General features: G+C 35.6%; 1 protein-coding gene across 1 annotated transcript; it reads right to left on the bottom strand.

Annotated features, from left to right (window-relative positions):
* Positions 1 to 3,054: 3,054 nt before the first annotated feature.
* LOC102602535 (paired amphipathic helix protein Sin3-like 2) lies at positions 3,055 to 12,147 on the bottom strand. Its single transcript, XM_006338443.2, has 22 exons — positions 11,848 to 12,147; positions 11,677 to 11,751; positions 10,578 to 10,784; positions 10,298 to 10,478; positions 10,100 to 10,198; positions 9,828 to 10,001; positions 9,444 to 9,726; positions 9,003 to 9,139; positions 8,584 to 8,659; positions 8,282 to 8,502; positions 8,021 to 8,175; positions 7,711 to 7,832; positions 7,335 to 7,589; positions 6,172 to 6,750; positions 5,991 to 6,073; positions 5,303 to 5,902; positions 5,132 to 5,229; positions 4,912 to 5,050; positions 4,673 to 4,825; positions 4,410 to 4,573; positions 3,957 to 4,068; positions 3,055 to 3,811 (listed from the first exon to the last, which is right to left on the bottom strand). Exons 2-22 carry the CDS (start codon positions 11,748 to 11,750, stop codon positions 3,674 to 3,676), a joined length of 4,050 nt encoding a protein of 1,349 aa, XP_006338505.1. The 5' UTR covers position 11,751; positions 11,848 to 12,147; the 3' UTR covers positions 3,055 to 3,673.
* Between the last annotated feature and the right edge of the window lie 135 nt (positions 12,148 to 12,282).

The following is a 12,282-nucleotide window of genomic DNA, read 5'->3' as shown; positions in this document are numbered from 1 at the left end:
TGTTTATCATCTAACCCATTTTATGTAGTACCAATAGAATGTCAAGAGTCAGTCGAATTTTTTAATATAGCTTTAAAATATTTACGTCAATTTCAAATAATATATGTTTATCATCTAACCCATTTTATGTAGTACCAATAGAATGTCAAAAATCAATCGAATTTTTTTATATAACTTTTAAGTATTTATATTGTGATTATAGTATTATTTATATAATTTTTAAATCTATAACTAACAAAAGAGAATAAGAGAAATAAATTTAATATAGTGAAAATACTAAATAATAATGAAAAATTATTACTATTACTATTATTAAATGAAAAAATGGAATGAAGAGCCGACATACCATGAGTTGGGCCCACACAATTCGTCAACAAAAGAATAACTTTTTGATTGGACATATGAGGCATTAGGCAAATGTTGATTGGTTTTTTGGTCTAATAAAGAAAAAGTACACCCTTAAAGCAAGAGATTACAAAGAGTTGAAGAAGGAAAAAGTAGAAAGTTTCGAAAAAACCCTTTATCATACAATCAGGCATGTTGACGAAGACATGCCTGCTTGTAGACTCTTCTACTAAGTAAGTAATACTCCCTCTGTCTTCGTATTAGTTGATCATCTTACTAAAATTAATTGTCTTATATAAGTTATTCACCTTATTAAATCAAGAAAATATTAGTTATATTTTTTCTATATTACCGTTGTAATTAATTGTAAGGGTTCACATTAATTTGTAAAATTTCAAAAAGTTTTTTAAGAGGTAAATTGGCAAAATTATCTTCTTATTTATGATTTCTTAATATACGTGTAAAAAGTAAAATGATCAACCAATATGAAACGAAGAGAGTAATAATTATACGTAAACCTTGATTAATTAATCATGGACCCATAAACAAGCTGTTTTGGGCGAATAAAATCAAACCGCACTTTGAAAATCACCACTACAGCAATTTGAAGAAGTCTCTCAGGAATTTTGAGTCTAAAAAGTAAATTCAAATCATATGAATGTTTTTAGAGAAACTTAGAAATAATAATAGGAACAAAGTCATGTAGTTCAAACTTCGAATAAACTACTTCTGATTTTGAATTTACGTGTTTGAAATTTCAGATAAACTACTTTTTATAGTTTTGTAGATACATGTCTGAAACTTCAGACATGAGATAATATCTCATATGGTCACTCAATTATAGGTGTTTTACTTACAAAGTCATTCAACCTATTTAATTTATTTTTCAATAAACTTTGTTGACAAGAAACTTTTATTTAAAACTAATTTTATTGAGGCCTTTGAAAAAATTAATTAAATAGATTGAGTGACTTTCTGTGAAAAAAGTTCATAATTGAGTGACCATATCAAACTTCAATCGCGTATATAATTTTTTTGACGTTGACAATTCAAACTCAAATTGTGTATGTTTAAAATTTGAATATGACAATTCAATAATTGCTTACATCTAAAATTTGCTTGCACAGCTTCAGTCATGTGTGTCTAAATTTACAAAAGTATATGAACTGAGGCCATGAAATGACATGACATAAATAGAAGTCTTAAGAATAGATCAACGTACGTGTGTATCCTCAATGTTTCTGCTCATTTTAGAACAACACGAGCAATTTTTTAAACAGAAATACCAACTACAGAAAAAGAGAGTACATTTGGAGAGATATTAGAAAATAATCCATTATATTTATTTTATGTGTGATTTGAATATAACTTATTTTTTACTGGCATGTGCAGTCAAAATATGTGGGCGTTTCTATTATTTCTGACTAGTTCATATGCACGCTGGGGTGATTTTGTTTTACTTACTAACTTAGATGATTTATCACTTAATTTATTATTTATTTTTATAATTATTTTTCAGTATGTTTTTTGCAATTTTTGAATTTATTTTATTTAAAGAGTGATATAATAAATTAATTATTTTGAAAAAATTGTCTAGTCAAATATAGACATGTAAAATTAGACAAGGGACCACTATTTGTTTTTGCTAATTTCCTATTGTGGAGCGTACATTTTTCTTATTTGTCAACTCTATGTAGGTCTAAAATTTGTGATTATTCTCTCCACGTCAATGAGTCAGTTTGTCTCATGCACAGAGATGATAATTTCCTTTTATTCTTTTTGCTTCACTTCATTATGATAAAATTACGTTTTTTACAGGAAAAACTTTACTTTTTAATATATGAGATTTTCACACAAATTCAAATTAAATTGAATTTTAATATTTATAAAATATCATATGAAAAGCCAAAAAGAAAAAAGAAAAAAAGAACAGAAATGTATTCGTTTCACTTAGTCTTCTCCAACTTTTTTTTATTGCACTGGACAGTTGAGAAATTTTTTAAATCTTTTATGAGCTACATGGTTTAAATTTGTTGGGAGAAAAGAATTTGTTAAAAAGGTGATTGTTTCTCCTACGTATTAGAAAGGACTCAAAAATGCTCTACTTCCACCAATCTAATCAAATTTACCCCTGTTGATATTTTCAAGCTTAAAATTGTCCCTCAATTAACGGTACAAGTATATTACATTATATAAATATGTAACCAATAAGTGAAAGAAGAATATTTTTGACTCATCTCTAATACGTTGAAAACATTTTAACTCATTTCCGTAAAAACAATGAACAGCATTTGTTTTTATCGTTGTTGTCCCTTTCGAACAGAATGTACCTTGTGGGCACGGCCATATTCTATTGGATTTTTCTTATGCAAATCGAGTGAACAAAAAGCATCAAACAAATAAATAACAATGACAGCTTTTTATTCCGGTTTCCTTTCCAGTATCCGATATCCATATCAACCCCAGTTTCGTTCCGCATAAAACGGAAGAAGCATTTAAGATCTTTGATATAAAAAAAAATCGTATTCATCCTAACACAACCAACCCTGATTGGTAATAGTGATAATTACCTCCTCATATTAATACCCCAGCGAGAGAAAATTGCGCTAGAGTTAGAGAATCAACAATTACTACGCCTCGATTCCAAAAAAGCTGATCATATGAATCAATATTATACATGTTGGGAATAGTAAGGCTAAAAAGGAGAAGAACCAATAAACAGATGAACATTTTGAATGAAAAGGCCTTTGTAAATAAGGCAATAAACCTTCTATTTTTCAGCAAGAAGTATAGGAATCCAAATGTATGCTCTGTACAAAGCCAGGGCAAACAAACCCCACTGTATAAAGCCTTTTCACCTTTTACTAGATTCAACTAATTTATCACTATAATCCAGGAAGCCTAGCTGCTAGAGAACTTGATCAGCTCACAGGACACTGGCACAGAGTTTACTCCCGAGGAGGAAACGAAATAGGGTGCCTTTGTGATCCCAAGCAAGCAGATTTAATTAACACAGCTTGCAACATATAATTTATGGCGGAAAACCATATTTACAAAAGAATGGCTCAAATGCCATTGACATGTGCTCACAAGATAATACACTTTAACTGAGAAACCCCACTCGTGAATCCTTGTATCAAAGCATTCGACCAATTGGCCAAGTAAGTAGTTGGACTGATAACCCAAGCAATACTGGAGTATAGAAACCTGTTGGAGTCGGCTAAAAAAGATGTTCTTTGAAGTGACACTAAATCCCACAATGTGAATTTACTTTAAAGCAATGGTCTAAACCTTGTTCAACATCCTGGTTGACCAAGGCCATGTATCATCATAAAGATGACAGCAGAACACGATGGAACCGTTCTACTCTAGCCTGGTAAGCACATGGCAATCTGCCAGCTGAAACTTTTCTTCTTTTACCACCCTGGCGAAAAAAGAAGTCCTCTGTGTCAAGCACATATGATATCTGCAAGGATTTATCATGTCAAAGGAGGAATCTTCAGTGAACTATTATTAAAAAATTTAAGTAAAAGAAGTATAGTTGGGTATTAATGAAGTGGACAAGAAATCAGGATAACATAATGATGTGAACAGGAATAAAACTCATTTACCTTCGATGAATTTGAAGCCATCTTGCATTCCAGACCATTTACAAGAATAACATGTTCCATTGCCATGCACAAAGCAGTTGATTCATCATTGTCGGCACGTTTCCGCTTATTTCTGTGGGTTATGGAAACAAAACGATCAGACAAGGAAAGCAATGGATGGCAAGTCAAATTAGCACTCAATCACAGAGCAGACTGATGAGCGTCTCCAGCATCCTCTCTAAAAGAATCTCTGTCCGCTTAGTTTATTTATATATATCCTACAACTTAGTACTTGAACCTATGTTGCTCGGACTCTTCAAAAATGTCAAGTGGTGCGTGTCGGATTCGCCAAAAGTAGTGTATTTTTGGAGAATCCGACACGGGTGCGGCATCGAAAGTGAAGAGTCCGCGCAACTTAGACTTGAACTGATGCGCTGCATTTCTAAACTGAATATTAGACAGTTGCGTAGTTACCTCTTCAGCAGAACTGCAGAAGACTCCTTTTTCCCATGTTTAACTGACAGATAATCATTGTGCAGATAACCTGCAAAATTGGGATCTACAGCAACTGCAACTACTTCAGACTTGTCACCTCTATCATCCATCAACTGGATGGACAGACGGGTAGGCGAAGACGTCTACAACACAAAAAAAAAAACAGTTTTTTTACTGCACTTCAACTTCAGCATATTCAACAGAAAGAGAAGAAAAAGGGACGTAACTACTCAGAAACTTACACATTCAAACCGGTAAATGCTGTCCTCCTGGAGGAGGAAATGAGCATTTTCATAATAAGCTGAATCAACAAACTTCTCAGGTTTCCTTAATCTTTCATATTCATATAACTGAAGCAGCTTACAGTCCAGCTCATCACTCGAGACTGTTTGAAGCTGAAGCAAAAAAAAACAAATTACATTCAAAGAATACCAAGTAGTAGCACCCCAAGTCAAATTCAGATAGAGGAGAACAAGGACACCTGTTTGACCAGCTTATATATCAATTTGTCCAACGTGAATAGCACATATGACTGATTTCCAATGATTGATCGGCAATCATCCTCGAACTTTGAATTTTCTGCAGAACCATCGAGCAAACTATGCAGCGCACTCATGAATCTGCAAGCATACCCATTGTCCTCAAAAACAAACTTACTGAAAGGCTAGTATAACTGCAAGCGAAGAAGAATCGCAACCTACCTGTCATAGGGAATAGAACCAGTATCCTTTCCAGTTCTCCATTTTGACTCAGACGATGCTGAATTCAGCTTTGCTGATAATAACCTTTCATATAGAATCTAGAAAAAAGAGGGGGCTTCAGATTTAACCACTGCAAAATAGAAAATTGAACTTGAAGGTGAATCTCCTTACCTGCTGTAGCCTAAAAAGCACATAGAATGTCTCATTTCCATAGAATACCCGTGGGTACTTCACCACTCCCTCATATACAGGTGAAGCCACATATTTTGTAAGTGGCTTTGAAGTAAGCAAAACCCGATCAGACATTTGCAACACATTGCCATCACCTCCAGCATAGTGTGCTTCATTCGTCCCCTCAGCTTCACCTTCACTCTCAGCTTTACCATCAAGTTCATCATGCTCTCCGCCATCCTCTTCCTCATGCTCTTCTCGAGAGCACTCATCAGCAGCAGACTCACTGCCAGAAACATCTTCTTCAGCCTCAGAAACATTTTCACTATCTTCATCATCAGCATCTGCATCATTTTCACCAGCAGCATCCTGAGAACCAATCTCTTCAGCACCTCTGGTTTGATATTGCACACTTCCATTGTGCGAGGCACCACTTCTAAAGGCAACAAAATTGTCCTCTTCAAAATCACCATTAGGTGATAACTCACCCTCTTCTTTCTCATTTTTACAGGGATCAGCTGAATCATCATTGTACCCATTAATTGTAGAGCCTTCTGCAAACCCTCCATTACCCAACGGAATCGATCTTGAAGTATCACTCTGTCTCACAAAGAAAAATCATGCCTTAATGATAAGTAGTCGAGATGATTAGCACCAACCAAAATTGACACAATTCAGAGTCTCATACCTCCGATGCTGGCACATTATCGATGTTAGACTTGGATACTTGACCATCGTCAGCAGCACCATTGCCCTGTCTTGCACCACGCCCTGGATTATAAAAAGCATCAGCTATTCTATGTTTTGGCTAAAAACCAAACAGTTTGAGATATTGGAACAGGTTTAGACTTGGTGAGGTACATATATACCTGAAGTTATTTCCACTCTTCCATGAACAGTATCTGCTCCCATAGCAGGAGCTGCATCGGAACTAGTTAGGTGCTCACCAATCACTGGCAAACCATCTTCTTTGGGGAGAGCATCTGCATTTGCAAAGCTTGTCCTAGAAGGAGTTATTCGTAGGGGGGAAGCATTAGCATCTCTGTTGCTGATAACTTTTGATTGTTTACAATTCCTAGTAATAGCATCTGCACTAGGACTGCCATCACTTTCATCAATGCTAGTTCCACCAACTTTTGGGCCATGCGGCTTCAATAAGACATCATTCTCAGTAGCCTCTGAGTCATGAGGACGACAAGGAACACCCAAGATTTGCTCAACAAAGTTGGTCCATAACCCCAGTACTTTATCTAATTGCTCTTTGGAGGAGCAAACCTCTTCACACGAATACTTGATAAGTTTGTACAAGTCTTCATGAAGCTCAGAGTCAGTATAATCAAATTCAAGATTTGGTGTTATAGGATGTCTACTTCCAGCGGAAATAGAAAGAATCATGTCGTCTTCTTTCTGCTTGTTCTCCTTAATTTCTTTGATCTCCACTAGTAAGGCTGTTAATCGGAAACATGGAAGTTAAAAAACAAGAACCACAGAAACTGCCCAATTGAAGATAGATACACCAACTATTCATGAAATGTGCATACTGTACTTTCCTTCTGCTAAACTCATAGTGACATCCTAAGACGTGCAAAAGTAGAATAAAAAATCCAAAGAACTGTGTCATAAGTGTGCTACACAACCTAGAAGTGTCTATCTTGGAAAAGAAAAGCAGAACTGAGAAATCCCCGAGCTCCAGCAAAGAAGGGGAGGAAGTTATATACATGAAAAAAGTGCAGATAGAAAGGCTAGCATGTATGCAGTGAGTTAAAATATGATAACCAAAGCTTGAAACATGATTCGGAGGAATGAGATTTCATCAAATCTGATGATGTTGGTAACAACAAAAAGTAAAGTAATGTCAGGAAGAGGAAGATTTGAAGAAGAACACACATTAAGTGATGCAATCATCAACTGAAATACCATCTTTCAGCTCCATAAGACCTGAGGGTTACTTAAAATTACGTAGAAAAGAAACAGAGAAAACAGACCACGGCCAAAGCAAGATCATCACATATAAAACAAATGCTAGACTTACATTTTGAGCCAAGATTCTTTGAATCTTGTTGCTTGAAGTAGAAACTTCGATGGTCAAGTGACTTATAATGGTTCTTAGCATAGATCTCTGACCAAACTTTGTTAAAATCTGTGCGACACTTGGTCCACTCCTCCTGTTTCTGCTTCAAGCGGGTCAGTATAACAGGCAGCGCATGAGATGGATTTTTACGCAGAATATCCACCGTATCCAGACCATGATCACCATAGATTCGCTCAATGCATCTTAAGTTTAAGACTACAAAATGTAAAAAACATTGTTTATCAACAAGCTACATAGTTATGTATTTTTAATGTAAGCGACTGAAACTGAATGGTGAAAAAACCGCCTGCTAACGTCTAAGTCAACATTGACAAACCTGTAAAGTGGTCCTCAACACGGAATGCCCCACCAATTGAATTATCGTTAATGGCATTCAATAACTCTTCTACGCGCTTAGCAGTTGAACTCACCGACTCCAATAACATGTCTAGCTCAAACCTGAATTATTAAAAAACTCCAATCATCACTGACAAAATGCAAGAGCAAAATCACAAAGAGTATTTTCAAGAGAACTACTTCAGATGATTTATGCTCACTGCTTCTTAGTTTGTCAAGAAAACAGTAGCTTACAAGACTCTTCCTCTGAGATTGAACCCAGGGGGATCTTAACTTAGGAAAGGACTTACCTATCATCTTCACAACGGAACAGGCTTTCTTCATACTGATTTCTGCGCATGTGCTTGAAAGAGTAGTCCTCACTCCCTGAAGTCACAGAAACCCAGTGGTCATTTAACACCTGAGCTCCAAGCTCGGATTTTTGGCTTGCTGTAGGTATTGGATACTGCAGAATAAAGATATTAACAAATCTGTGTCAAGACATGATCCATAGACATTGAGATTCTTCTATCTATGATCGTATTAGGAAAACCAATAGACCAATGTCCTACATCATCAGGGAGAAGCCGATAACTGGGCGTGCAGCGTTTGCAGTTTGAGAGGTCAAGTTCTTGGATGGATTTTCCCCAGTATTTCTCCTTGTATCGGTCCTTTTCTTTAGTTCCATCAGTCTCACGCTTCGGCTCTTTGTCTTTCCCATCGTCCTTTACTGACTTGGAAGCATGCCCGTCATTCCACCTACTCTTCCTCATAACACCTTCAAGAAATCCATCTGTAAAGCAGGAACCCAATCAGAATGTACTCACATATATGTGGCTCAACAGATTTACCATCATGAAATTTCAAGACTTACCATCTTGTTCGCAACGCTCTAGAAATTCACCAAAACCTTCCAAAAGATCAGGATGTTTTCCAAGCAGATCAGCAACCTGAGATGAGCATGCTTTCAAATCCCAGACTGACTTGTATATCATTTCAAAAATATTAGTACCACAAAATCCAGTAAAACCATGATTCAGTTCATTTTCCACCTCAACAAAGAGGGGAACCTTTTTTATCCCTTTTTTCAGTCAAAAGAGAGGATATGTTTAGCATAATGGATCTAGTCCTAGCATACCATCAGAACCATTTTGCAGCATCAGCAGAGCAACTAATACTGTGTATGGAAAAATCAAACGGAACCAAAGCAAACCATAGATAGCAAAAATTATAAACAAAGATTACCATCACATAGGAGCAAAAAGGATTAAAATAATTGCATGATAGACGTACCAAACTTTGTAACTCGGTCCTTGTAATTATTTCTGTGCTATAAATGTGAAGACATTTTAAGAAAGCCTGATAATCAGTTGGACTTCGTAGTCTTTCCTTGACCTTTTCACAGAAGCTGAACTCTTGGCTATACATATCTGGCAAAATCAAGCAAATTATATTAAAAGGTTAATAATCAAACTCAGCAACAGTTTACGCTGAAAACAGATGCATACATCAAGAAAACCAAAAATGAAGAGTAAAACCGCCTGAAAAGAAATTGGGAACATTTAGCAACTTCTAGAATAGTTAAGAACGAGCCCTTGTAATTCACCATGAATTAACACAAAGCAAATAGATGGCCTTCAAATCAGTTTTATCACAACCATAGCCCTTAATGGTGGAAGTTTTAATGCAGCACAACAAACACATACATTCAGACAATGGTAATCATGCACTCACTTTTCAGGGCATCTTTATCTTCATGAGGTCCTCCAAATTCTTCAACCTTCCGAGCAGATTTCTTTTTATCAGTGTGACGCTGCATGCTTAGATCTTCATTATTCTCATTATCAGGTTCTTTATAATCCTGATCATGAGTTCTTCTGTCCCTGCTCTCTTTTTCAGCACGTCTCTTTTGCTCTTTATGCAACTTTATCATTGTTTTTTCGTCGTCCAAATCAGGCCGCTCAATGCTAAGGTCTCTTTCAGCATAAGGACCAATAATCCTATCCCGCCGGAAGCGCTTCAGATACAACAGATTGAAGGAGGTGAGTATAGTTGTAGGGCAACCAGCACTAATAGATGAATAAAACAACCAGGAAAGAAAAAGCAAAAAAGGAAAACCTTGTCCATGTGTGATTGCCTAAGAATGGGCATAGCTGAGCTCCTCTCATCATAACGATGGAATGAAGGCCTGCCAACTGAAGTTTGTGCTGCTGATGCAGTTCCTGAATTATCTGGCAAGAACCTAGTGAACTCATCTAGCAAATCTGGATGGTCACTAAAAAGTACGGCAACCTACACATATGATATGACAAATAGTAACAAAAAATTAAAACATAAAGATCATCTATAATATATTTATGTAATGTAACCCAATTTTAAAAAATTATTACCTCACGGTACACCTCATCGATTCCCTTGTGCTCCTTCCTATACATGTTCAAAATATCTAGGAAGGATTTGTAAACGTGATCATCATTTTGGAAACGGGTCTGCAGGAAATGATAACCTAGTAAGTTAGGACTAGAGTTTTTTATAAAAGAAAAAGGCAGACCTTTATTGTTTAAACTGGAAGGTAGCAGAAATGTAACCTTTATTTTGTTCACAAAGCTAATAGCTTCTTCAAACTCAACTTTCTTTGGAGGAGCCTCATCTTCATCATTGAGGGTTATTTCATAACCCTTGGGCAAGAAAGTGTTGAATCCAAGGATCAACCTAGGATGCCCTTTAAACAAGTCTTTTACTCTTTCTATGACACCAACAGTATCAATTCTGCGAAGAAAAAATCACAGACTTCTGAGATAAGTCCCACATAAATCACCAAATATGAATAGAAATGAAAATGGCACTAGGCAAATTAAAGTAGCAAACCTTTGAGCTTTAAAGTCTTTCATAACGTCAAGGAACATGTCATACTTATCCCTTTGGCTTTGAAACATGTCCTTGACTTCCTTCAAATAAGACAACGCATCACCAGTTGTCAGCTTTGGGTTACTAGCAGTAGCACCAGCTCCACCAGCACTGCTGCCACCACCTCCTCCACCCGGACCACTTCCTGGAACTTGTGATGGACTGTAGCTTCATCGGGGAAAAAAGAAAAGAAGAAAAACATTACACAGAGAACCACAGCGAAAATTTGCCAGTCAAATTTATTGTCACAGACCTCCTCCCCATATGCTCCAATAGGTTAAATTATACTCTCATCCACTTCAAACCAATGATATTTATAGTTCATTCAAAATTGAAAAAACTGTTGATACAATATAACCAAATAAATAGTGATTGTGGTGCTAAGTTAACACATTTGCCCTAAAAATGAATTAATAGATAAACAAAAAGCAAACTAGACCCACCCAAACAAATGCAACATGGATAAAGATAATCTTTATCTTCAATTGTGCCTGATAATCTTGAGTGATGTAAGAAAAATGATAGGACCTACCCTAAAACACTAGATAAAGCAGAAAATGGCATCCAAATATTTTCTGGTAACATAATCACACACAACACACCACATGATGAAAAACTAAAAATTACTGATTTACCTAGAATTACCAGAAATTCAGCAAATTCATAGTTCATTCAAAATTGACTAATCCCTTGATTTGATACAACCAAATAAATAATGGTTATGTTGGTAAGTTTATAGCCTTTGCCCTAAAAATGAACTAACAGACAAAAAAATAAAAGCAAACAAAACTCACCCAAACAAAAACAACATGGGTAAAGATCCAATCTTTATTTTCATATCTGCTTGATAATTCTGACTGATAAAAAAAAATGATAAACCTATTCTAATTCATTAAACATTTTTTTATCACAAAGTTAGACACAACACATAAAGATATAACAACTAGAAATCACTGATTTACCTAGAGTTACCAAGAATTCAAAAAAATAAAATCCATCAAAAACAAGTACATACAAAAAAATCATCACATACAAAATGAACACAAGCCAAACAACTTACGATTCTCCTCGGTTAGAACCAAATGGCCGCTTAAATGAAGGGCTATCATACCCATCATCTCTCAATCGTTTCATCCTGTAAAAAAAAAAAACAGAACAGCAAGAAAAGTTTTTTAACATCAACAAAGAAAAAAATAGAAAAAAATCTGCTTCCATTTTCAAAACAACTCACTTTTGAGATTTTCCTCAGATTTTCTGAGGATGAAAAACCAAAAGTCTCAACAACAGATCTATCAACACAAACAAAGAGTTAATCCAATGGTTTAGATCAGATAAAAAAATTCTCTCAATTCATTTTCTTTGTGCCCCTTTTTCCCTTTCCCCTGTTCTCTTTCCCTCCTCTCCGACTCAGAACTACAACACACAACACAGAAGACAAGTTTTGAGAAACAAAGAGGTAAAAGGCGAAGAGGTGAGGCAGAAAAAAATGAATTGATAAAAATAATGTTGGTGCTGTTATATATTATGTAACGCGGCCACAGTTACACAAAATATGTACTTACAATATCAGACTATTGCACATATATATCGTCCAAAACATTTGGTTGAGGGGCAAAAAAGGAAAAGGTCTTGAAATGGGCTCAAATATAGCGACAACTGTACACAT

The sequence above is a fragment of the Solanum tuberosum genome, unplaced genomic scaffold, assembly GCF_000226075.1.
Source record: "Solanum tuberosum cultivar DM 1-3 516 R44 unplaced genomic scaffold, SolTub_3.0 scf00004, whole genome shotgun sequence".
NCBI classification, from domain to species: Eukaryota; Viridiplantae; Streptophyta; class Magnoliopsida; order Solanales; family Solanaceae; genus Solanum; species Solanum tuberosum.
This window is presented reverse-complemented; position numbering and strand designations above follow the sequence as displayed.